The following is a 26,842-nucleotide window of genomic DNA, read 5'->3' on the forward strand; positions in this document are numbered from 1 at the left end:
CACACACTGTTACTCATTTGCACCGGGGCTCCTTTCATAAATCATTTCCTTGGAATTAAAAGATACTTTAACTTAAAATTACATGGAGAATTACAGAAAGAACTTTTAGCTTTTATGAGAACACTGGACACATACGTGATGTATCAATTTGCATCACTGATCAGGGACAAAAACTCTTTGAAGTATCGAGAACACGTGTTGTGACAAGTTTTCCAGAAATCCACTGTGGCAAAAGGTTAAGAAAAATTTGCACCTTTATTTTGGTGGAATAAACACAAAAACAGTAACGGGAAATTGAGATACCGTAGTTACGATTCAGTTCCTCTCCGTCATTGAAGAAGATACGCTACAGAAGATCAAACCATAGGTAATGCTCTTCATGCTTTAAAATAATCTGTGTCACTCAAATAAAACTGCAAGTCAAGGAGATTTTGAAAAGGATTTTTCAATGGCTCTCAGTGAAAACATTCTTTACTGGTAAAGCAGACACTTAAAACTTCTCGATTACATATGTCATGCAAAACTGACCTCACACAGGGTTGTCTAACAGCTCAATGGAATGCAATCTTTTTGGGGGCGATTATAAATCTTATCCGTTACAGTGACCGCAACAGTAAAAAGAATTCAGGGAAAAGACTCTCATGAAGCAAAACACCACGTAATACGTGTGAAAGTATTGTTCTGAATGTTCCGTTCTCCCTCCTAATTCCTAAGTTGTGGAAGACGATCATATATAAAAATGGCAGTTGCTTTTGTGTGTGCATCTGTAGGCACTCCATCGAAATGATGAAAAGAAACTACAGGAATAGCATTTCAAACAATTTTACAGGGTTTTGTGAATACAAAATATGGCAATGCCCTTTGATTGAAAACGTTCGTGTGTTCCAAGAGGTTATTCCTAAGGAAGAGGATTCTGCTCCTGTGAAGATGCAGCTCCTTCCTGGCGTTTAGCGCTTTAGCCGTGTGTTCACGTGGCCTCCGGGTGGTGGCCCGTCAGTGGCCCGGAGCGTGGCTTCCTCCGGGAGGACTCGGGAGCGCTTTCTCCGCGCCAGGACACCGCGGGGGGGGGGGGGGGGGGGGGGGGGGGGCGGTTTGTCTGCGGAGGTGAGGCTGTGCGAGCGCGGGCAGCAGGGAGACCCCCGCCGCAGGCCAATCCACCTGCTTCGAGCGTCGGAGCCCCTGGAGGCAGGTGACTCCCGGACCGCCTGCTGCCGCGCTCACGTCGCGGGGCGGTGACCGGGCACAGAGACTCCCGGGTGCTTGGAAACGGGGCGCTGCTGGAGCAAACGCCTAGAAACGAGGGCGGAGCTTTGCGATCGGGCCGTGGGTAGACGCTGGAGGAAGAGGTTTCAGGAGCACGACAGGAAGAGGCAAGGTCACCTTGACCGCCGTTAGACGTACGGCCGTCAGCGCGAATGAGGGCTGGGAGCGCGGGGTGCAGGCTAGAGGCCGCCACTGCCACCCAGACCACGTGAGCTGGCGGAAACCGACTGTGACAAGAAATCGGGGGATCATTACCGGCGCTGCCGGGGCCGCGCCGGAGGAAATGAGGGGCGTGCCGCTGCACACTGAAGGTGAAGGTTCTGGCAAAAAGCTCAGCGACTTGGGTCAGCGGGTGGGTGGAAAGTGAAACACCTAAGACGTTTATTTGGCTGAAGCGGGTTCTAAGCAGAGCGTGCAAGGTGCGGCCTGCTTTCCTCTTGGCGGTTACAGTAAAATGTGAGAGGGACAGACACATCTGGAAAGAACAGTTAAATATAAAGAAAACAGGAGTCAAAAATGACTTGCAGACTCCTAGCCTCCCCAAATGACAGAGGCCATTAAAATTAAGATTCACTGTCAGGAAAGCCTGCTCAAGGGAAAGAGAGGAGGGTGTCGCTATACAACTGAGGAGGGCCTGCATTTTTTGGTCACACTATAGGTTCTTGGAAGAGATTAAGGGTGTGACTCCTAGATCCTCCTCAGAAAGAGCCAGAAAGGGAGCTGGGATTACCTAGGAACGCTGTGTGCAGGAGCCTCTGGTCTATTGGACTGAATCCTCGGAACACGCACACAAGACCCACACGTTTCCTGAGGACGCTGTACCAGCAGACGCTGCTGTCTTAAATTGAAACGGATAATAGAGATGGTATGAAACGAAAGAAGGTCAGACTTCCCCCAAGTCCACAGGTAAGAAACAAGCTGATAAAAGTCCTCAGCTGCAAACAGGTGCTACCTTTCACCAGAAAGGAAAGAGGGTTCCGAGCCCAGATGGCACTGCGGGCCACGGAAGGCCGTGCCGGGATCCGAGACCTCACGGGGTGTGCGTGGCCCCTTTCTGACCGCTTGGCACGGGTGGCTCCTTTCGTCTTCGTTCTGTTTGAACGGGAGCGATGTCTATAAGCGCTATTCTACGCCTGCCCCGCCATTATGTTTGGGAACAGATAACCGGTTGCAGGTTTGTGGGCACACAGGCGGGGAGGAACTGTGTCCCAGAATCACAGCCCGAGCCTCACTCACACTTGGATTTAAGTGAGGCTTGGGGCTTCTGAGCTGGTGGGATTCGGATGGGATCTCGCACCCTCAGCTGACGCTGTGATGGGCACCACCGGATGGGGTGACTTGCTGTGGGATGCATGTGCCTCTCTGGAGCAGGAGTGGACTGTGGGAGTCAGAACGGCCCCCAAAATGTTCATGTTCCAATCACCGTCCCTACACATGCGTTAGCTTACGTGGGAAAAAGGATTTCGGCCGCTGTGGTTAAGGTAAGCACCTTGAGATGAGATTTTTCTGGTAATTACTCTAGGTAAGCCAAAGGGAGTCACAAGGTCCTTATAAGAGGGGAAGAGGAGAAATAAAGCTGAGAGTAAAGGTCGTAAGGACAGAAGCGGGGGCTGGAGGGACGCCAACGGCCTCGGAAGAGGCGAAGAACAGACTCACCCCTGGAGCCTCCAGAGAGGGAGAGAGAGAGGCCGCCGCGCAGGGAGAGAGGGAGAGAGACGCAGCGAAGGTTACCACACACCGTACGATGGGGGATGGTCCTGAGCTCTCCGCCGGGCCCGATCCAGTCACAGGCGACCTCAGAAGCAGAGAACCTTTCCTGGCTGTTGTTAAGGAGGCCTCATGGCAGCGAAGGGCCACAGACGCAGTACTGCTGGCTCTGAAGATGGGAAAAGGGGGCCACGGGCCACGGAACGCAGGTGGCCTCTAGGAGCTAGAAGCGTTAAGGGAATGATTCTCCTTTAGAGCCTCTCAAAGGAACACAGCCTTGTCAGTGCCTCAGGTTAGCCAGCGAGACGTCTAACTGCCTTGCACAGGATTACAAGGTAAGAAATCTGTGCTACTTTAGGCCTCTAAGGTTACAGTAGTTACAGCAGCCACAGAAAAGTAGCCGGGAGTGGTGGCCAAAGATGAACCGGTGTCTGGGAGGAAGAAAAGTCTTCTCTATCCTCCCTGGCGAAGCCTGCCTCACCCAGGAAGGAGTGGCTTCGGCAGAAGTGCGAGTGTGCACGCTGCTAATTCTTCAGATCCAGTCTGGCTGACGGAGTTTACATTTCTGAATCTATACTCATTTTGCCCTGGAGTAGAATACATTCTGGGTCGAACACTTAGAACAGTGTTCAGTATATGTAGTGGGTCCCTTAGAAAACTGTGTTGAATGAATAAACGGATGTGATCAAGACAGGCTCTGGGAGGGATTCTTCTTCTTCTCAAGTGCTGTTTAACAGGTCTTCTCAAGAACCGCTGATGACCTTTACGTCTTTGTTTCTGGTCTATGATGGTCATAGTTCTGTGAAATACAAGGCCAAACTGTACTGTTTGACACGATAGAGCTAAATCAGTGAGTAAAAAGGATGCATACAATCTTAATAGGAATCATCATACGATCAGAGTATTTCAAAATCAGAATACAGATACTTTTCAGTATATATCACAGAAAAAATTTCAAAACTATTTGATCAGAAGATCTCTCGATGGCTGTTCACCAATGCAGCATCAAGGAACTTTAGTGCAAATTTTACCAAGCGCATTTATCAAAACGGGGTTTTGTTCGTTCTCTCTGCAAACAAATGCTGTTACATTAACACAGAGCATGTAACAAATTGGTTTGCCTGGACTTTCACAGGCTATCAACATAAGCCAGCCCTGTAACCTCAAACATGTTTATCCCAAAATCTATTCCTTGTCCAAATTCATCTATACTAAGGCTGGAAGACAGAATAAGAGTAAAAACAAAATTTGTCTGTATAAATAATAAAAATAGTTTGTTTTCTTAATGCTGTACGTGTTTTCCTTATTAGTGTGGCACATGATCTTTCCTACATGCTCCTGCACAGGTAGGAACAGTTATTTCAGCTGCTGGAGGATCACAGTGTTAAGAATATCTGCTTCTTGTAGTGTCAGGCTTTCATCTGTGAGCTCTTTGTTTGGAAATGAAGTCACAAGAATAAAGTCAAGAGTTGCAAATTCAGGACGGGACTGTATAATAAAGTCCCGGACATCTAGGATCCTAAAGAAATAAGATAAAAATAATTTGTGATATTACAGGTTTTATTTTAATGTAAGCTTTCAGCTAAAATTAGATGACGATAATATAAGTCACACAGTTCTAATCCTTATTTAAATGTGTTGTCAACTTTTAGAAACTTACATTATTTCAACAGATGGATTTCTCCTGGACTATAGATAACATATGAGCATGGACTCTGAGTGTAGCTAATACTTCCTTTAACTGTAAACAGAGATATCCTTTAGGTGTTTCATGCACAGAATCCATTTCAACCATGTTATTAACACTTTTTTCAGAGTATAAAATATCTTAGCAGCAGATGACCCAGAAAAAGATACTTTGATTGGCCCGTGTCAAGGTGAGTTTCTAACCACCAAAGGTATAAGTCATAAGGATAATTTTAAAAAATGACTCTCACATATTCCTGGTTATAACTCAACTAAAGTTATAAACATATCCCTTAGAGGGAATCAATGAACAAATAAAAATGGTACCTTATGAGTACAACGTATGTACAAATGAATGTTAAAATGACATTTAAAAGTTCTTTAAAGTACTTGTCAATAGCACAATTACACTTTATCTACACTACAAATTTATATTATGAAGAATTTGCTAAGCAGAAAGTTAACTCCAATCAGAATTATAATTTTTAAATGAGTAAAGTCCAATGAAGGTTTTAGTACATTTGCTATATCAAGCCAAATTTGATCCCACTTTGCTTGGTTTTAGCAACAGTGCAAAACTGCAATTTTTTAACAGTTTTCTTTTTGAGTGATTCCTGAGTTTGCATTAGTATGTGACCAGTTTACAGAGGATGTTCACACAGCTATTATCGTTTTATTTTCCTTCTGTCAAAAACTTACTTAGAAAGTGTATCTAATGAATTTCCTGTTTCTCTCCTCACGCCGCATGGTTTTATTCGGATGAGTATAACCACGTATAAAACTGCAGTCAAGCTCACCTGTGTGTACTATTGAATCTTTGTATCAAACGACTCCCATCTGCTAATCTGATTTGAATTTTGGTCGTTGGCACTGAATCATCGATAAGAACAACGGCATTAAGTATGGATTTGTCCTCCTCTTCCGGGGACGAGGGGGAACTGACTATCTCAGGCGTGAGGCTAAGAAGGAAGAATTGGAGAATGAGAACACAAGTCTGAGCACATAAGACACGAACCAGTGAAGACAGTGGAATCATCACTGGCGTCCGCAGCGGACTCTCCAGGTTTCCCGCCTGTGACTTCTGGGCCAGCCACAACACGGCTTCCTTTGAGACTCCCACAATTCTTCCACCCTCTTTCATTATACTAAAGTTAGCTCGTGTCCTAGGATTCTAATTTAGTTTATCCAATCTCTTGCACAAGCTTAACTCTGTAGGGCGCCTGGGGGCTCAGTCAGTTGAACTTCCAAAACTTGATTTCAGCTCAGGTCATGGTCTCACGGTTTGTGGAATTGAGCCCCGTGTCAGCGCAGAGCCTGCTTGGGGGGCTGTTCCTGTACTTTAATCTTTCTGTTTAAAACAGATTTGGACTGGGGCACTTGGTGGCTCAGGAGGTTGGGCATCTGACTTTGGCTCAGGTTAGGATCTCACAGTTCATGGGTTTGAGCCCCGAGTTCAGCTGTGTGCTGACAGCTCAGAGCCTAGAGCCTACTTCAGATTCTGTGTCTCCCTCTCTCTCTGCCCCTCCCACCCCGCTCTCACTCTGTTTCTCAAAAATAAATAATTTTTTTTTAAAACAGACTCTGGATAGAAGCTTCCTCTCAAAATATAAAAAGAACCAAGTAGGGAAACTAGGTAAGGAAAGCTGTTTCATGTGTTTTTTTTTAGAAGATGTGTATATGTCAAAATGAAATTATGTGGAATAATAACATTTGAGAACCGGGATGGATTTACAGAGTAGTTTCGGCCAACCATACCACTTTATAGGAAAAAACAAAGTCACAGAGACTGAAAGACAGTTTCAAAGCCACAAGAGATAGCTAGTGGAGCAAGCTGGTTAGCAAGGTATAAAAACACATTTTAAAAACTTATGGTAACTTTAATATTTAGCCTCCAAAGTTATACATCTTTACTAAATATTAAAACATTCTCCTGATCATTCAGCTGACCTAAATATAATGACATTTTCAATATACTGTTTGTAGGTTTCAAGTATTACATTAAAAAGAAAATAGAGGGAAGTTAACTGATAAAACAAACTTTCTAGGCAAATGGGAGGAAAGGATGTAGGTTGGTCGCAAGAGAAGTGAGTCCCGTGCTCAGAAGAGAAGCATCTTCTAACTTACGAGACGACAGGAAGGATGGAGTTCATAAACTGGAGGCTAAGAGGAATATAGTAAGAAAGTTAATTCTTGTCAGGCTGTTTTCTCAGGGAAGCTAGAAGGAAAAAAACCCCGCTGAGGGCTGGAAACATTTGGGATGGGCCCTTTGAGAGACGGAGAGGGCAGCCTGCCCGTCGTCCGTCTGGGGGTGTCCAGGGTGGGGGCGCGAACATCGCCAACAGTACTGGATGGCACTGGGGCAGACAAATCCGAAGGCTGAACAGCAGGGCAAGGGGCTGCAGAATGGCTGGGATAAGAAAAGGCAGAAATGAGAAGAAAACGCAGGAAGGAAAGGACTGTTTGGTTTTAGAGAAGAGAGCCCTTAGGGTCCAGGGATCAAGAGGAAGTCAAAACTCAGAGTGGCCGAGTGGTAGATGGGTTCTTCCACGCTGCACACTATGAACACAGGCAGTGGCTGCTCTGAAGCAGAGAGATGGCTTCTGATCATGATCTGTGTCATCATACACTCGAGCTCACGAGCCTACAGCGACGGTGCACAGCGATTTACCGCCCCACTAACCAAGGCCTGCATCCTAACACTGATTCTTGGTCATATATTTACATAAGAAAGAATATGTACAAAGCAGAGAGGTGGCTGGGCATTTTACCTGTGTTCTGAATTAAAACTCATAAACTCAATAAACGTTCAGAAATGAGAAGTGCTAGAAAATATTTTGAAAAATATATCTGGCGGTCATAGTTATAAGAACAAAGGGGAGGAAGAAATCAACCAGGAGACAGGCGAGCCGTGTTGGTGGTAAGGAGAGAGCAGGGAGGGAATTTCCAAGTAGGTCTGTGAGCAGGCACTGAAGGCTTTGGGTCCTAAGAAAAGCCAGGGTAACCCGTGTTCCTGGATTCTCTGCACGTCTCAGAGGTCAGTCTCTATCAGGAGAAAAGGACACAGAAAGGGAGACTCGAGGTATGAAGGGCAAGTGTAAATAACTGAGGTGAATTCTTCCCTCTCTTGAGAAATGTGAGGGGAACAGAGAACCAGTGTGCACAAGGCAAGTGAAAAGCACGTGGACGGGAAGGCATCACGTGGAAAGGAACAAAGGACGCGCTAACAAGGGTATCCTGGAAACATGGCTCGTGTCACCATTTTACGTGCCACTGACGTGGACAACGAGGCTAACTTTTACCAAAAGATTTATGGGATTTATGAAAATTCTTTTAAGCCACGCTACTCTAGAGGAGCCCACTCACAGACACATTATGCAATGCACGTGGGTTTCTGAGCCGCACTGGGCAAAGTCCTAGGGGATCTTTGGAAACATCTCCAAGGCAATTCCTTCCTTCTACAATCCATGCTCAGGTTTTACCAAGTGTTTTACATGTTGGGTTTCCCTAACTTGAAGAAAGAGTTTAGTGGCTTAAAATACACTGAAAACAACCAACTTCAGCACACTGCTCTTGATGCAAAAGCTCAGCAGACAGGCAAGATTATAGCCGAGACCTAAGATACGGGTTGTTTAATCTAATCAACAGCCCTGTACAATTTCCCATTTTTCGCCTGTGTACTCAGAAAGAGGGAGGAAGGCACAGAGGTGGAAAGCACAGACTCAAGCCAGAATGTGGGGTATGAATGCCACAGAGGAGCCACTTCCTAGCTCAGTCACCTTGGGCAAACCACTGCGTCGGCAAGTGAAGTAATCACAGGATCTGTACCCAAGAGGTGTGAAGGTGAAGTGAGTCAATGTGCGTTAAAGTGCTCTCTGGGCCAGGGATGTGGTAACTGCTATCTAGGTATTAGCTACTAATATTATCACTAGATTTGCATATCTAATTCCCCCAGCAAGGTCTTTACAGTTCATGGTTTCGTTTTTACTCTCTAGGTTATTTTGCTTTTTCTTATTCTCTAATAAAATCCAAGTTGAACAAAGATAAGTATTTTTCTGACTTTGGGATTTTTACCTTCCAAGTTTTTGTCCTTCTCCACTAAAAGCCTTGAACCTCAATCTAGGTTTTATGTATTCTTGATCCTGATGGTCCTCCATATCCAAGTTCACATGGCCGCCGTGAACCAGACGCTGAAGCTCCAGGGGAATCTCTCTTTTGGAAAGGGAAAAGGGTTTTAGTGAGTTTAGAAAAAATTAACCTATGCTGCTGACATTATTACAATCAAGTTGTGAGCTACACTGGGAAACAGTAATTTCTGCTTAAATTATAATCTAGAAATTTCCATGATGATTGATTCATCCCTGTAGGTATTTTCTTCTTCAAGCTGCATCCATTATGATGCCTCCAGCTTTGCTTTTCTATTTCAAAACTGCTTTGGCTATTCGGGGTCTTCTGTGGTTCCATATACATTTTAGGATTGTTCGTTCTGGTTCTGTGAAAAATGCTGTTGGTATTTTAACAGGGATTGTATTACATGTGTAGATTGCTTTGGGTAGGATAGACATTTTAACAGTATTTGTTCTTCCGATCCATGAGCATGGAATATCTTTGCATTTCTTTGTGTCCTCTTTAATTTCTTTCACAATGAGGGGTCACTTCACACCTGTCAGAATGGCGAAAATAAAAAACACAAGAAACCGCAGCTGTTGGCCAGGATGTGGAGAAAAACGAACCCTTCTGCACTGCTGGTGGGAATGCAAACTCGTGCAGCCACTCTGGAAAACAGGACGGAGGTTCCTCAAAACATTAAAAACAGAACTACCCTATGATCCAGCAATTGCACTAGTGGGTGTATATACAAAGAATTTAAGAACACTGATTCAAAAGGACACCACCCCCTGTATTTATAGCCACACTGTTTACAATAGCCGAAACATAGAAGTAGCCCAAGTGTCCATGAACTGATGAATGGATAAAGGTGTGCTATATACACACAGTGGAATATCAGTCAGCCACAAAAAAGAATGAAATCCCACCGTTTGCAATGATGTGGATGAAGCTAGAGTATTATGTTAGGTGAAATACTCAGAGAAAGACAAATACCATATGATTTCACTCATATGTAGAATTTAAGAAACAAAACAAGTGAGAAGAAGAAAAAAGAGAGACAAACCAAGAAACAGACTGTTAGCCATAGAGAAGGAGCTGATGGTTATCAGAGGGATGGTGGTGGGGTGTGGGTGAAATAGGTGGGGAGATTAAGCTCATATTTGTGATAAGCACTGGGTGAGGCAGGATCGATCGTGATACTGAGCACCTGGAATGAATGTAACGCTGGATGATGACCGCAGTGCAATCAGAATCTTGCTGCAGTAAAAAAAGCTGCATCACATTATTCCTTAGAGGTTCTCAATACAGGGACTTTTTGTCGTCACGGTGATCTTGGAGTGCTTCTAACACTTAGCCAAATCGTAAGACGGCGACTTATACCTAAATAAACACTAGCGGATAGTTACCACAGATATTTACTTCTAAACTCTCTGGAAGAACTAGAAGTTTGAAAGCGGACAGGGCCTCACACTGGCGTGGGCCCCGTGAGTGCCGCTGCTGGCCGGGGGCGGCCACGGCGATTCATCTCGCCTCGCCAGCCCTTGTGTCGGGTTCCACAGGACGACTGGAGGCCCTGCCAGACACGCAAGGGACGAAGCGCTGAGCGTGATGTCTGAGGCTAGAACTTCCGGCTTAGGGTCCGTCTCACACAAAAGCAAAACCTTTTTTTGGGGGGAGGGCACTGTATTAATGTACTACGAAAATTTCAGGAATGTGTGTAACATATAAACTGACAGAAGACTGCACTTTGTTTTGCTTGGAACTTTACCAAGTCCTTGACTGCATGGCCACTGAGAGTGACTATACTGCCAAAGTCACATACCTCATCCTTCCGTTTTTACGCTTGTGGCATTTTCTTGAGAGGTGCCAGACTGCACACAGGCACAAATTACATGCCTCCTTTTATTATGCCTTCCGGCGTGGGCAGGCGAAAGCATTTATAAACTGAAATATGTGGGGCGCCTGGGTGGCTTAGTCGGTTAAGTGTCCGACTTTCGCTTAGGTCATGATCTCGCGGTTCGTGGGTTCGAGCCCAGCGTCGGGCTCTGTGCTGACTGCCAGCTCAGAGCCTGGAGCCTGTTTCAGAGTCTGTGTCTCCCTCTCTCTCTGACCCTCCCTAGCTCACGCTCTCTCTCTCTCTCCTAGAAATAAATAAAAAACATTTAAAAAAAAAAAAGAAATATGTGCAATTTTATTATAAATTACTTTCCTTTATTTCAATATATTTAGGGTAAATTTTATATCCTATTTTGGGGCAATAATACACACGGACCGACTGTATTACCTGTGAGTTCTTCTTTGAGGATAGTGAAGATGGTGGTACAAAATATCTGTCATAAAAAGAGAATGGTGGTCCTGGACTTGACAACCACTATCTGACATCAATCATTTTGTTTAAGGAGACTTTTTAAAAACTGTTCTTGATCATAATTTGTAGTTCAAATTAAAACTCCTCAAAAAACTCTTTTAGGATACCGTGACTGCTTCAATGTTAGCCCACAGAGGTTATGGATTCTTTTCATTTAAGAATAAATGAGTTTTGATCTACATTATTGTACATCGGACATCAGTATGTTCTTGCCTTCCACCATCTTGAAATGAGCATCAATTTCAATAGCAACGCTGACTTTCACTTAGCACGTCTTTACTTCCCCACCCAGCTGCTCCCAGCTCTGCCCAGTGACTGCAGGTTTCCAGGCCCACAGCACTGACTTAAACTATCATTTCCATCTATTTACCATCACCACATACTGCCTTCGAGGACAGCTTCCCACCTGTCTTCAGCCTGTCGCCTACAGCATGTAGGCATTTTTGGTACCATTTTTTGGTATCCTAACACTATCTTTGTAGAATTCAAATTCAAAATTCATGCTTAGTGTCCTAAAAATACCATTCCTTTAGAGGTTCCTGGCTCTGTCAACGCCAATGAGTTTCACCTCTACTCCACTTCGGCCACTCTCCTTGGACATATCTTGTCTGTACCACTTGGACGAACTACAGAGATGATCCCTGAAAGTATAGTCTTACCTGCACCACTTGGAAAAGCCCCAGCTTCAGTTCCTGGATGGAACATAATCTCCTACTCCAGTCCCTTCACTGCTACTTAAATCTCCCGCTTCCTCACGAACCTTTTCTGTTTACTTGTATTTCTACTTAGGAATGATCACGTTGTCAGCCAGTGACCGCACACTGCAGAAAAGCTTTTACAACCACAGCAAAATCACTTGATTCCTCATCCTTCAGCAAGAAGGGCTGGTGAGCTGTGATGTTCTTCCGATGGGTCAGATCACTGCATGTCTGGTTTACTTTCACAAACCGTAACTTCAAACTATCCTTATGAAATCTTCTGGCAGCAGCAGTGCCACCTTAAAAAATGTTTAATAGAAGCTGCTGAATTTCAGGCATCTAGACACCCAACGAGGGTCATCCTGCTAACAGTGAGCAGGAGAGTGGCTTGGAGGATGGCAGCTGCATGCTAATCAATGCACTGGATTTACTACATTAAGATGCTTCTTCTCAGAACTGGGCCCATAGCTTGATCAGATTTTCGAAAGGGCCAATGTCCACTGTCCCTCCCCACCAAGTTAAGAACCAGAGACTTACTGAGAGCAACATACCCTTTAGATACGTAAAAATACCCTTCCCCCAGCAACCGTCACATAATACATTCCAGTATCTTACAAAAGATCCCCCCTGAGTAACAAATGGAACACAAGTAATACATCTTACCCTTTTTTAACAGATTCCAGAAACTGAGCATTTGGGGGGTCATTATATGGTCTCAGCTCTCCATCATCTAAACTGAAACCATTGCTCCACAGTTTAAGCAAAATCTGAACCTTTTTTAGGAAAAAACACAAAGAAAGACAAGAATCCATCTGTACCAAATATAAGCTTCCACCGTGATATTTCACAACACACTAAGCCATCTACTTTATTTAAAATGTGGAGTTATTATTTTTTATCCACAGTTAAAATAAAGGCCTAAATGAAAGCACGTGTTTGCTTTGCAGATGTGCATGTAGCTTAACAAACCGACAACGGCTGAAATACCAAAGGTCCCACAGCTCGACCCTGGCCTTGAAGTCCCATTATCCTGGGTCACTGAGAAAAGGAAAGGATGGAGAGCATACAGCTGTCACCCCCCCCCCCCCCCGCCCCTTCTCACTCATCTGTGCCCACCTGCCTGCGGTCCACAGGGCTTGCGTGTTTATGTCAAGGGGCAAGAGAGAATTTCCAAGGACCCTCCAAGGCTACACTAGGCATGTTTAAATGAAATTGAAACTCCACATTTTAAAAGGCACAAACAAAGCCTGAGTGTAGGGGTCTCCCTGTTTACAGCTCAGCTTTTCCTGTATTCGGACAGTTTGCCACTTACAGTAATTTTTACTGTATGTATGTAAAGCTCGTTTTGACAGCGAATCAGAGATTCTTTCAACATACAGAAAACACTTGCAATCTAAGTACAAGGCACAACGGAGATACAAAATATAAAATTTGAGACTAAAAGCTTACACATTAATCCTTTTAAAATTCATGCTTCAAAAAGTAACAGAAAAAAGATTATATTACAAGTTTTTAAATTTAAAACAGTAGTAACTAGAGGCAAATATCTACAATTTTTCATCTTGCTACTGTACCTACATCTTGCAGTTGATTTTCTCCATAGATATATTCGGACCGCTTACAAAAGGAATTACCCAATCTATATCCTCCACCTGTAAATGACTAAAATACACAGCAAATGAGCTAAAAATTCACTAAGGTTTATAGTGAAAAATGTTTTAATGTATGATATATATTTCAAAACTGGATCAGTTATAATTAGCCCAAATGGTTTATACTTTCGAGGAAAACTTTATATTGAAATGAAGCTCTTATGTTACAGAGAAGTATACTCAAGAAATTATGTTTCTTCCCATGAAAACATTAGTGACCCAAGTTGAAATGATTTAGGCCAATCTTATATTTAAAAATGCATTTACATACTGAAATATTTTCAAATATAAGCAGATTTTAAAAAACCACCATTAATATTTTATGTCTTATAAAAATTATGTTTCAATCATAGTTCACAAAGTAAATAACAGTTTCACAGAGCTAAGGAAGAGCTTTATAAATGGGTATAAATTACCCTGAAGAAAGGCTGCATATTTATTTTATAAGCTGCTTTTACTTAACTGTAACAATCTACTATGATTGTACTTTTTGTTTTATTGTACTGACCGCAAGGTCTCCTATTTTTCAGGGAGAAAAGCTTATGAAGTAAAAATGCCATTCCTCTTAATTACCCATGTCATAAACGAGCCTTTAATGATCACATATCTTTCTTTTCTATAGACTAATCCATAAAAAGAAAAAAGATACACTGGACTTTGTCAAAATTAAAAACTTGTGTTCTGTGACAAGCCCTGGTAAGAGGGTGAAAAGACAACTACAACCTGAAAGAGAATATCTGTGATCTGGGGCGTCTGGCTGGCTTCAGCTCAGGACAGGATCTCAGAGTATCATGAGTCTGAGTCCCGCATGGGGCTCTGTTCTGGCAGCGAGGGGCCAGCTTGGGATTCTCCCTCTCTCTCTGCCCCTCCCCTGTTCATGCTATTTCTGTCTCTCTTCAAACAAAAAAACTTAAATATATATTATTTGCAATTCATATATTTGACAAAAGACGCATACCTCTTAAAAAGTGTAAAGAACTTTCAAAACAGTGACAAACCAACCTGAAAATAGGCCAAAGTCATTGTTGTAGGCATAGCAAAGAGAACGGCAAATAAGCACATGAAAAGGTGTTCAATATCCCTAGCCATTAGGAAAATGCAAACTAACATCATTGGCCATTAAGAAAGTGACAATTTAAACCACAATGAGTTATAACTACACACTGATCACAAGGGCTAAAATTTAATTTTTTTAAATGTTTCTTTTTTTGACAGAGAGAGAGAGACAGAAGGTGAAAGGGGGAGGGGCAGAGAGAGAGGGAGACACAGAATCTAAACAGGCTCCAGGCTCTGAGCTGTCCGCACAGAGCCCGACGCAGGGCTCGAACCCACGAACCGCGAGATCATGACCTGAGCCGAAGTCGGACGCTCAACCGACTGAGCCCCCAGGCGCCCCCAATGGCTGAAATTTAAACCCGTGACCACAGCCCGTGCTGGCGAGAACGCAGAGGCCGGGCGCCACCCCCTGCGGAAGAGCCGCAGGCTCTAAGAGGCTGACCGTGCGCTGGGCCCGGGAGCAGCCCCGGCCTCCCGGCCCCACCCCGGGCAAGGAACGCGGGGTCCACGCACCCCACAGCCGCTTCGCCCGGAGCAGCCCCGCACCGGAAACCCCCACCGTGGCCAGGTCACCGGTGGGCGGCCCGGGGGTGGCGCCTCCATGCCCGGGTGCGACTCGGGGCCTGGAGAACACGCTGCGAGACTGCTCGGCCGCCCGTCGCGCCGCTGCTCCCCGGGGCGCTCGGCGAGGGGGGGGCGGAGCCCGGGCGGCCGCGTCCGTGAGGGGCGGGGCTGTGCGTGACGCGTGACGCCGGCAGCGCCCCGACGCCCGGGCGCAGCGGCGCGGAGCCGCACGCGCACACGGACGCGCACACGGACGGGCCAGGCCCGGCTCTGACGCCGCGCGCAGTCACGTAAGACGCAGCCCCGGGGGAAGCGGGGAGCGCGCGGGGCCTCTGCGCAGAGCCGCACGCTCACGGGAATCCCTAACTCTTCGTTAAGAAAGGTCCACAGAGAAGGTCCACAGAAGTGTGAAACCTCGCTGCAACTTTCCATCATCAACACAGAGATTACAGTCTTATAAAAATAGAGCGAATTTAAACTACAAATATGGGGGCGCCTGGGAGCTCCGTCAGTTAAGCGACCGACTTCGGCTCAGGTCATGATCTCGCAGTTCGTGGGTTCGAGCCCCGCGTCGGGCTCTGTGCTGACTGCCAGCTCAGAGCCTGGAGCTGCTTCAGATTCTGTGTCTCCCTCTCTCCCTGCCCCTCCTCCGCTCACGCTGTCTCTCTCTCTCTCTCTCTGAAATAAAACATTAAAAAAAATTTTTTTTAAATAGTAAAAAAAAAAAAAAAATGTAGTTAGAAAATGATGTTTGCAAATAATATAAACACCTACAGAGGAGATCAAATATATAAACAGTGGATTTCGTGTTTAAATTTAGCACTTACCTTAGATTTGTTATCACCCGAGGCTCTTGGGGCTTCGTTCAGAGGGACAGCCCCATGTTCTCTTGCCTCCTTGAAAAGTTCATTCACAATTTTCCCAGGCGAAGGTCGAACTATATGTAATCCACTGTATTCACGTTCACTTGAGTACAACCTTTCAACATTGAAGTGCATGAAGAAAAACAGAGTACAATTGTAAAGTCCTTTAAAGTAAAGAGCTACAGTCTCGGGAGGTAACTTTTGTTTAAGAACCATTTCTACGACCTCTGTGGAAATATTTAATTAAGAATGGGATTAAGGAACGAAAGGATAAACAGTTCATACATTTTCTCATGATGGGTCTGTGGAGACTATGGGAGTCAAGCGCAGCATCTCACACGAGAACTGGCTTGTCACTCCTCTCCCCCTTCTGTAACTGCTGATCAAACGCATCTCTTGCACAACGTGGGCCCCCTTGGTGTGGCGGGCAAAGCAGTGTGGACCATCACGATTAAGTCTCTTCCTGTGAAGAATCCACATTCAGTAGGGACCTGGTTAGTGAAGGTCTAGGCATAGGGAATTTATTCCGCAGAGGTTTTTGGATTCAAAAATTATAATTCCCTGTGTCAAAGGTAAATAATTTAGACCACAAAGAATGTTTCCAGTGTATTAGCTACAAAGTGACCAATTTCTAGTCTGACTTCAACTTCATCATGGTCCCAGGGAACATTAAAAACTCACATAATGTTTTACATAAGATTTTATCTATTTTATCTTTCAAGATGTTTTTTCAGTCAAGAGTATCAGAAAATCTAACCAATGAAATATCGACATGGAGACAGCCAGAATAAGAGAACAATCGAAGCTCATATGTTTAACTACCCAAACCCTCCAATCCAGTTCCAAACCTGTACTAAACTGACTCTGAAAACAAAGAAGGGAAGATTACATCAATACTGGAGGCTAAGAATAGCCTTTCTGCAAAATTGGAATATGGAAAACTGAACAGAAAAGACGGAACGGCAGAGTGGCCCTCAATTCACAGTAAGCGAAGGGAAATCCACGCGGAGAACAAGTGGACACCACCAGAAGGCTACAAAGGGACTAGCTCATAGCTGCTGATACAGGGGTGCGGCGGGCGGGCCTCCCTGCTAGTGCACTGGGCTAATACAGAGGGGAGTCTGCCCAGAGCAGGAGACACTGGAAGCTTTCGGGCCAAACTTATCCTCAGAGGGCTCAGTGCAGCAAGCAAGGCCTGACAAATCCCTAGCTGGCTCTTTTTTTTTTTTTTAATTTTTAAAAAATGTTTATTTATTTTTGAGAGACAGAGTGTGAGCAGGAGAGGAGCAGAGAGAGAGGGAGACACAGAATCCGAAGCAGCTCCAGGCTCTGAGCTGTCAGCACAGAGCCCGACGCAGGGCTCGAACCCACGAACCGCGAGATCGTGACCTGTGCTGAAGTCAGACACTTAACTGACCGAGCCCCCCAGGCGCCCCCGGAGCTGGCTCTTCAGACAGGCGGCAGTACCGGGAGGAGCTGGAGTTAAGGCAGCCGTGAGGAAGGAAAGGAAGAGGAAGGAGGAACGGACAACCAGAAGAAGAGCTGCTGCGCCTCCTTCCCTCCCTGTCCACGTCTGTTCTGGAAAGCACAGCTCTTCGGTTCCTTTTGATCTCAGTCGTGGTCAGAAAGGCCTTACAGGAAAACTGACGTGAGACAAGATCGACTAGCTCCTTTAGGGTTCATGGTTTTACTTCCTGTTTAAGAAACCTCTGCCTGCCTGAAGGTCATGGAGATATTCCACTTTCTTCCAGAAGTTTTAGTGCTTCCTTTAATTATATTTTATTTTCCTTATTATATATTGTTTTCCTATTCATGTTTCCTTTTATATTGAGAGCCACAATCCATCCATTTCTCCTCTTTCATGGTTAGCACACCTCTGTCCTGGACTCCTGCTCCCAGCCTAAACTCCTGATCATGGAAACATCTGTGCGCTTCCGCAGGTAACAACCTCCTCTACAGAGGATTCTCAAATACGGCTTTAGTCCCCTGTGACTTACGGGGTCCAGGGCTGAATTTAAAAGCACCTACTGAATCAAGTTCAAGTCTCCAAAACTAAACCTGTATTCCCCACATGAATCTTCTCATTAACAGTCACATTTTTCCCCTGCACAGCCTTTAGGTCTCTCTTTCCCGTTCATGTGCGCTCTGTATCCACGTTATCACATTTCTACAGTAAATTCTCTGGAAGTATCCCACACGGATTTCACTCTTTCTCCTCCATCCCGCTGATGCCACTTGAGTTCGATGTTTTATTACCACATTCCTTAGATTACCGTCATTGTTTTCCTCTTAGTTTCCTTACCTTGTTCTCCCCATTACTATTAATTTGATACTGTATCGCCAGTCCTATTTTTCTACAAATATATAATAATAATAACAGCTAACACTTATCAAGGAGTAACCACGTGCTCATTTAATCCTCATAACAATGGTATTCTCTCTGACTTACAGAGAAAACTAAAGCTTAGGGCGTTTAAAACACTGGTCCCTTGGTAAAACCTTAGAACAGAGAGGGAAAAAAATGAGAACTGAAGTGTATTGATCTCTAGAAACAAAGCTTTTCTATGGGATAGTTTTTATCATAAAATTTACATTGAAAAAGAGATACTGGCTTTCCATTGCCTTCTACACCAGTACCAGCGCCTGTGGCTTCCAAGGAGGCTGTGTGTCCATAATGTGGCTTAGTGCCCCATGAAAAGGAGTCTCCGTGTTCCAAAGTCGTTAGGAATTTCAATGCAGTAACGGCCCATTAACCCTGGCACGTGGCCTTTCTCAGCCTGGGGCTCTGCGTGAAGGCACAGGTCGGATACCAGGAGGCACACCCCGCCTGCGCTCCACGCAGCCAGCGCTCCACGCTGACTTGTCTGCCACCGCTTGGCTACAGTTCTGCCGGGCCCCCTTCGGATCCCTCCCACCATCCCTGCTACATTCTCCTCTGTGCCTACTTGGTTAGGAATTCCGTCCCCGGTCTTTGGTGCTCATCTACATCCTAATAATCTTTGAAGGTCCAGCTAAGCTCCAACACTGTGCTAGCCATCTTAAACATTTTATCTCATTTAGTTCTCAAAATAAAACTACTATCTAATGATTAAAAAGAACTTTTTTTTTTAAGTTCTCAAGTTTTTGAACAACTCCAACTTCATCGTTGTTCAATGTGAGCAAGGAGGGACATTTTCTTTTAGGTTCTGTTATATGTGAACTTTGGCAGGTGAACATGTTAAAGCAGATGTCAGGCTATCTTCTGAGAGTTTTGTAGGTTCTATTCCTCCTCTCCTAAATTAAAATCATAGACCACATTATGTGCATAGTGCCAGAAAGGAAACTGGATTAAAAAATGACAATGAGCAGATAAATAATTTGATACGCATTACTGCCCAAGAAAGTGAACCCTGAAAATAAGCAGTTTTTTCTGTACCAAACAAAGCAGTAGAGATGCAATGAAACTGGGTATAGGTCAATGTGGAGGATGGAATCAAAAGAACTATATACTTAGGATTAGAAAATAGCATACTGAGTTAAAAAAAAAAAAGATTGCCAATAACTTGCTTCATTGTCTTCTAAGCAGATTAAACACTGTTTAAGCCTCAACCAGTTGGATGTGTAAATAGTTGCAGAGGCACAAAGTTCTTAAAACTGCATTATCAAATTACAACTATTAAGGGCAACACGGTTTCAGACGGCACAACATAAAAGGGAAAAAAAAACATTCATTAAAATATCTTAATGACGGAGGTGCCTGGGTAGCTCAATCGGTTTTGTGTCTGACTTCGGCTCAGGTCATGATCTCGCAGTTCGAGCCCCACATCAGGCTCGCAGCTGTCCAGCCCGGAGCCCGCTTTGGGACCTCTGTCCCCCAGTCTCAGTCCCTACCCTGCTTGCACTATCTCAAAAATAAACAAACATTAAAAATTATCTTAATGATTCTATCTGAATAGCAAGGAAAACATTAATACACTAACCTTATTATGAGTAGTCAAATATTTTGATTTGTTATACCATAAACAAATTACGTTGTTCAAACAACACTCAAGTTGGGCAAACAACGGCCCAACGGTTAATGAATAAAACTTTGGTACACAAATACTTTAAGTATTTTCAAAACTTTGGAGAATATATATGTTAAGGAGAAGTGAAGATATACTGTATATATATTCTACATATATACGTGTATACACACGTGCATGCCAAATAAAAATGAAGTGAAAGGACAGGATATTCAAACAGTGCCAAGACACCAACCTCCAGATGCACAAAGGAAACCTGTACCTGACAATGGCATGATGTGGTGGTCAGCACCTTGACCAATGAACTTATCACCAATGGTGAGGCAACCTGAAGTTATATGGGTCCTGATGTGATATAATAAAGAGGAGACAATATCACTTACTAGTATTCTTGACAAATAGGTTTCACAAGAATCTAAATCCCCAACAGGCATACTCAAGCAGATGGCATGGCACTGCTTAGATCCTAAATCCAAAAAAGGCTCGAAGAAAGATCCGTGGACTAGATAGTCCATGATTTCAGGAAATCACTGTTCATGTTCTCAGCTGTGATATGCTGTGGGGTTATAAAGGCGTATGTGCGCCTTCTTAGTGGGTGTACGCTGACCTATCTATGAAGTGTTATGATGACTGCAATTTGCTTTCAAGTGGTTGAGTTGAGTGCTTGCGTGGATGTAACGCCGTAACATGTTAACAACTGGGAAGCACAGGGGACACATATCCAGCCCGTATGCACTGTACTATTTTGTGATTACCTACAGGTTTGAAAATTCATAAAACAAAGTTTGGGGGAAAATCAACATTCTTTCTTCTCATTCATGCCCCCAAAAGGTACATCATTTTTATCTCCCTTCCAGAAAAAAAGGATGTGGAGTAGTGACAGACAAAAAAGAAAGAATAATTTCTAGTGAATTCTTAAACTTCTTATTATACAATGATAGCCTTTCTGCAAAGGAGATATAATGGAAAAATTCCAAGTTTCTCCCCAGTGATGAAATTCGCAGTATTAAAAAGACAATGAAAACATTCCCAGAAACAGGAGAACTCATGGTAATGAAGTGTACCGGACTCTCATCTCTTACATCTTCGTGGCTGGTTCTCGTTCTAGTTCAGGGATTTTAACAATAGCAAATACTGTGTAGGAGATCACTTATTAGATAGGTCATCATCCAGGAAATCATAGGTTCCTGAAGGTCTAGAGTCTTTATTTAAAAAAAAAATTTTTTTAATGTTTTACTTATTTTTGAGAGAGAGATAGAGACAGTGTGAGCAGGGGAGGGTCAGAGTGAGAGGGAGACACAGAATCTGAAGCAGGCTCCAGGCTCCGAGCTGTCAGCACAAAGCCTGACGCAGGGCTCGAACCCATGAACCATGAGATCGTGACCTGAGCCGAAGTCGGACGCTTAACCGACTGAGCCCCCCACGCACCCCTGAAGATCTAGATTCTTAAATGGAGGATAAAAGACACATAGTGGCTCCATGAGTGGGTTTTCAGAAACACAAATCCTTAAAAACAATCGATCAAATTGTGCATACATGCTGTTTGGTGGGGGAACAGGCTATCGCTTTTGTCATATCTCAATGTGTCCTACGACTCAAAAAGGACCTCTGTGTCCAAGAAAAACACTATTTAGTGTGTATTTCTTTATGATGTCTACCAGTGTCAGGTATTTAAGATAATTCTTCTGTGTTTCTTTTAGCCTTCTACTGCTGTTCTTTGAATACTACCTAAATAATATTCATTTTAGAAATTACTGTTTTAAAAATAATTCCCAAGGCCATTTAAAATAACTTAGGATTGGTGAACTAAAAAAGACATATGGTGTTTAGAACCCAAACAAGACAAAAACAAAACACGACTTACCTCTGAGGTGGTGTTCGCGGGCTTTTAAAGACTGTAGCTTTAGGTCTATCAGATTTGGAAGATTTGCATTTCACTTCATCTTCATATAATTCTGCCAAGGCCAACTGTAAAACAACAGATCTGTTATGAAGTGTAACACTAGGAATGAACTCTTATACACAAGTAGAAAATAAGAGTAAAATACTAACTTATGATGGAGTTGTAAAAAAAATTTTTCAAGTTTACTTATTTATTTTTGAGAGAGAATGTGTGAGCAGGGGAGGGACAGAGTGAGAGAGAGAAAGAGAGAATCCCAAGCAGGCTCCACGCTGACAGCGCAGAGCCCCACTTGGGGCTAGACAGTGAGATCATGACCTAAGCTGAAATCAAGAGTCGGGTGCTTAATTGACTGAGCCAGCCGGGTGCCCCTGAGTTGTTAAAATTTTAATGAAAAATCAAGGCTGCTATTTCAGATGACCCCCCTTCCAAAATAAAATCAACGTATCTCTCACTTGATAAAATAATAAAAATGCCACATATACTAGAATAAATTAGTTACAATAACTGCTTCATTACTTGGAATGAACTACGCAACCATTTCAAAAACTGCATTTGGTAACAGATCATTTTCAAAGTTGGGTCTACAATTAAAAAAATACTTGAAGATGTATTACCCTAATGTCAGTCTGCTCTCATAAAATTCTTTCATTTTGCTGTTCAAGTTTGAAAAATCCAAGCACATAAAATAATTTCAAAATTATTCTATTTAAAAGCCTACCGGACATCTCACTTTCATCAAGTTTTTTAAAAAATGAACTTTTAAAACAATAATGAATGATATATATGGTTTATATAACTTTTAGAAAGCAATGCTACCAAATTATGCATTATAGATATATGGCTGGGTACCTTCAAAATGAAAAAATATACCACATAGTTCTTGAAATTGAAATTTTTAAGTTATTCAACTATTTCAGTACTAAGTTATTTTGTTGCCACTTTTGACATCTTGAACAATTCAAAAACTTCCCTTAATGTCCCTAAAATAGGCATGATCATAACCTCTGGAAAATCTTTTGGCGGAAAAAAAGAACTAAAAATGATATTTAGAGGGAATGAATGGTGGGATTCATGATGTCCCGCAGCATCGTGCGGTATAAGGTCATTAGCAAATGTTACGAAGAAATTTAATTTGTGTTAGTTGACACAGCAAATGATACCACACCAGAAGAGGAAGTGATTATTATTTAAACTGATCAAGATAAACTACAGTACTGGCCAAAACCAAGAGAACAATAACAGCAAAGTATCAGTCAAATAGAGAGACAGAATGCGTGCACTATGAAGTAATGAAGCCTGTGAATTACCAGGACAGAAAGTTCCACAGGCTGGACAATTAGATTATGAAGCTATTTCAATCACACAGAGGGAATAAAGCACAGAAGGACTGATCATCTTTTCTCTCGAATTTAAACTGTGAACAACCTGAGAGGAAACCCGAAGGAAAAATAAGTGAGGAAGAAGAGAATAATCAAGTATGCGGCAGAAGATGAAAGTCTTGGAATTCTCAGTCGTAGAGTGACAACTGCCAGAAGGAATCACACAGTTTATACAGAAGAGCATCGGCATCACCCGGGAACCTTTGAAAATGCAGAGGCTCCTGCCCAACCCTGACCCTGAAAAACTTGGGGGGAGCCTGCAATCTGTGCTTTATCAAGTCTTCTAGATGATTCTGACACACACTAAAATTAAGAACCAATGATACGGAATCCTGACATCCAGCAGGACTCAGAGGCTTGCGGCAGCTGTAACACAGTATCAGACCTTCTTACCTTTCCCCCAACCTACAGAACTCCACCGTTTCCCCCACCCCGGCCCTATCCACTATTTCCCCCACCCCAGTCCTAACCCCTGAAAGTACTGCATTACCTCGTAAGTACTCTAACTAACCCCACCTCCCACCTATATGAAAATATGGAATTGAGAACAGAAACCTTTTTCTTTTGATACTATTCTGGAAGGAAACTGGGATAGAAGCACACAATGAAATACGTTAACCGAGTGTGTGGGTCGACTGAGGGGAACCAGAAGAGAGAAGGGTCTCTGAAAATGTTCAGAACTATGAGCACCGAGGTTTGTAGGGTTAGTACAATCACTAACAATCCCAGCCCAAGCCTTCCCAGAGAGCATTTCCCAATTTGGGGGTAAATGAAGGGAACTGAGATCTGTTCTTGGTTTGTTTTCCAAAGGAGATTTCTGTGGTGTGTAAGTCAGGGGCTCACGGTGCTGGGAGACAACCGTCCATGTTTCCCACTGTGCCAAATGAGGAAATGTCTCCTGATGTAGACGCCAACACACCCTTAAGTGCCTGGCAGCCAGGATATACATACTTAAGGGTACCTTTTGCTCATTCCATTAGTAAAAATTACCCTTTTCCTCTATAATACTATGACCAACTCTCAGAACAAGCTTTCCAGAAAGTAAGAAGTATCTACTGAAAAGTGCATTTAAGAAAGCACAGCCCGATTAAACAATAACAAGATAATCAAACAATAATTAATATTCAAGCAACTCACTGGGGAGAACATTATTAATTTCTTTTAAACCTACTCTATTTCTTTTAAACACGCTCTATTTCTTAGTACATCATCACTTTGGTCGTTTTCAGGTTTAACTGCAAGTTCTTCAGATTCTTATTAAATTTCTAACGGAAACATTATTAGTAGTTAATGTATTTAACATCCAAATCACGTACATAAGGTATTAGTTATCTACCTACCAGCCTACCAGAAAGTAGATTAAGAACAAAAAATCCCTATCCACTAACTGATGGTGATGAGAACGGCATTCTCTGAATTAGTGACATCCACTAAAATATCTCTAACCATTAATCACGTATTCATCTGCCACATGAAGTCTGTAAATCTGCCAAGTATCAGGCAATCACGAACCAAACTTGTCTCATTTTTCACATGAAAAGAAACGGGTATTAGAGACGGGATATTAAGTTATACAGTTTTAACTTTAAGAGCGTTAGAATGGACTAGCCAGTTAAAGTTACAGTATCTTCCTCCTTTAAAGAAAAAAGGAACCAAATATTTACCAAGCAAGAACAGAGTCCAGGATAATACGGGAGTGCATGGGCTCTTCATGCACATTTCATTCTTGACACCACCAGCATCACCCCTTGCTTACACACATACACACTGAGCATCAGCGAGGTGAAGACGCGTCTCTTACACTCACAAGCCCACTAAGCGGCAGTTTCCCCAAACATCCCACGTTGCTTCTTAACGATGGTAGTCTGTGCAACAGGGAACGCGAAGGGGATGGCAGCCTCCTGTCCCCGGACTCGGTTTACGAATACTGACTTAACTCAGAGCCCTGGGACTATTCCCCATTCAGTTTATCTTCCAACCTGACACTGAGCTCTCCCTTCTCCAAAGGGTTCATCTGGCATTCAGTCCCACTCCGCCTGAAAACGTCACGTTCAATACATTCGTATATCGCTTCTGCAAGAAACAGACACAAACGCCTTTTCGCTTGCACCCCCTTCGAGCGCGGCCAGCAGCAGCGGCGGATTCTCCGTCCCACTCAGCGCGGCATTCTGGGGGGTTCGCGGTCTGTTGCACGGCAGGTGGGCAATGCTGGTTCGGAGAAGCAGAACTGAAGGTGGAACTCGAACCGAACTTTTCTACCAACGCATGTGGATTCGGTGTCACTGACTTTTAATCACACGGCTTACTAGGACTGTTTACTTGCTGAATTTTAAGGGTCTTAGGAGACGGGGGGGGCGGGAGAGGCTAAATGAGGAAAGCAGTGTTAAGGATCTGACGAGCCCTGCTGCACTCGCACGCCGCTAGCTACCGTCACCGCGAAGCCGGATCCCGCCGTTTCTTGTGTGCGGCGTTTCACACAGCGTCGCTCCGGGTGCACGGCCGTAGCTCGCCCTCCGAGGCGGGAAACGCTCTCCGATACAAAGGACCAATTTTTATACAAAAGGAATCCGGACCGAAAGCTCTTAACTCGCACGCATTACTACCTATAGAGCGACCGCCGATGCCCGCGGCCGCGGCACAGCGTTCTTCTACCGTAAGTCTCCGGACGGAGGCGCCAGCCAGGGGGCCCCTCGACGGACCCCACACGCCGCCGTTCTAAACGTTCGGCGGCCCCTTAGCCTGCAAATCGGGTGGAAGGGAACTGGGGCCCGGGCGCCGACACCACCGTTCGATGCACCGCCCTGGGGACACCTGCCCCGCCGGGGGTCCAATTCGGTCCCCTGGGGAGGGGAGGGCCCCGCCGCGCAGCCCCCGCCGCCGCGCCCCGCCCTCGGCCGCTCGCCGCACCTGCAGGTCCCGCGCGCTCGGGGGCCGCGGCCCGGAAGACCGCTCCTGCTCCCCCGGGTCGGCGCCACCGCCTTCCGCCATCTTTCACCGGCTCGAGGGCGCCTGCGCCGACGCGCCTCCCGCGACTTCCGGCGCGGTTGCCCGGCAACCGCGGGAGGGGCGGTGCCTGCGCGCCCCCGCCTCCCCTGAGCATCGGGCGCGCGCCCGCCGCACCCGTAATCCGCTTTTCCAGAAGGGAAGTTGCTTCGCGCACCTTCTCCGCAGGGACGCGCTACGTCAGCCTCGCGTCGTCTCTGCGACACGCCTGCAGGTGTTGCAGGCCGCGCTCGAGGGCGGCGTAGACGGGCACGTTCTGTTAGCTGAGCCGTGGGAACGGCCTCTGGATGCGCGCTCGCCAGAAACTCGCAGCCTTGCGTTTCTAGTCTTGGTGAAAGTAGGTCATCTCCGCCACCCAAGACCGGGTGCCGCCGTCGCCCCCGTCGCGTGAATTGGTGTTGAGGACGAAGAGCACGAAGTTCTTTGCGCTCAGAGCTGGAGACCGCTAAACCCTCGTTCTGCGTCTGAGACTTGCTTAAACTCCTGTCTGATCGCAGTCACTTTTATGCCCCCGAGTTGCAAAGGTGGAAAGTAGCGTCCCCGTCATTCTAAAACTCACACTCTAGGGAAAAGACAGATGGAAACAGAT

The 26,842-nt window shown here is 44.5% G+C and overlaps 1 protein-coding gene across 3 annotated transcripts; it reads right to left on the minus strand.

The window, feature by feature from the left end:
* Positions 1–236: 236 nt before the first annotated feature.
* UBXN2B (UBX domain protein 2B) lies at positions 237–26,249 on the minus strand. Of its 3 annotated transcripts, none has more exons than XR_005532193.1 (9): positions 26,158–26,249; positions 21,833–21,936; positions 15,929–16,079; positions 13,408–13,491; positions 12,493–12,602; positions 8,728–8,865; positions 5,454–5,615; positions 1,994–4,489; positions 237–1,490 (listed from the first exon to the last, which is right to left on the minus strand). XR_005532193.1 is itself a non-coding variant. In XM_039254610.1 (8 exons), the coding sequence occupies exons 1-8, from the start codon at positions 26,236–26,238 to the stop codon at positions 4,327–4,329; spliced, it is 993 nt and encodes a 330-aa protein (XP_039110541.1). In that variant the 5' UTR covers positions 26,239–26,249; the 3' UTR covers positions 237–4,326. The 3 variants fall into 3 exon arrangements, 1 of the variants encoding a protein (XP_039110541.1); XR_005532192.1 differs by having other exon boundaries at positions 237–1,738; XM_039254610.1 differs by having other exon boundaries at positions 237–4,489.
* Positions 26,250–26,842: the final 593 nt, after the last annotated feature.

This window comes from Hyaena hyaena, unplaced genomic scaffold (genome assembly GCF_003009895.1).
Source record: "Hyaena hyaena isolate Hyena2069 unplaced genomic scaffold, ASM300989v1 scaffold_495, whole genome shotgun sequence".
NCBI lineage: Eukaryota > Metazoa > Chordata > Mammalia > Carnivora > Hyaenidae > Hyaena > Hyaena hyaena.

Bases quoted from the DNA above. Each gene is read 5' to 3' on its own strand.
- UBXN2B (XM_039254610.1), bottom strand. From the start codon at position 26,238: ATGGCGGAAGGCGGTGGCGCCGACCCGGGGGAGCAGGAGCGGTCTTCC. The intron at 16,080-21,832 runs GTAAGTCGTGTT...CAATGTTGAAAG, and splicing joins CCGCGAACACCACCTCAGAG to GTTGTACTCAAGTGAACGTG. The intron at 12,603-13,407 runs GTAGGTACAGTA...TTCCTAAAAAAG, and splicing joins GAGAAAATCAACTGCAAGAT to GTTCAGATTTTGCTTAAACT.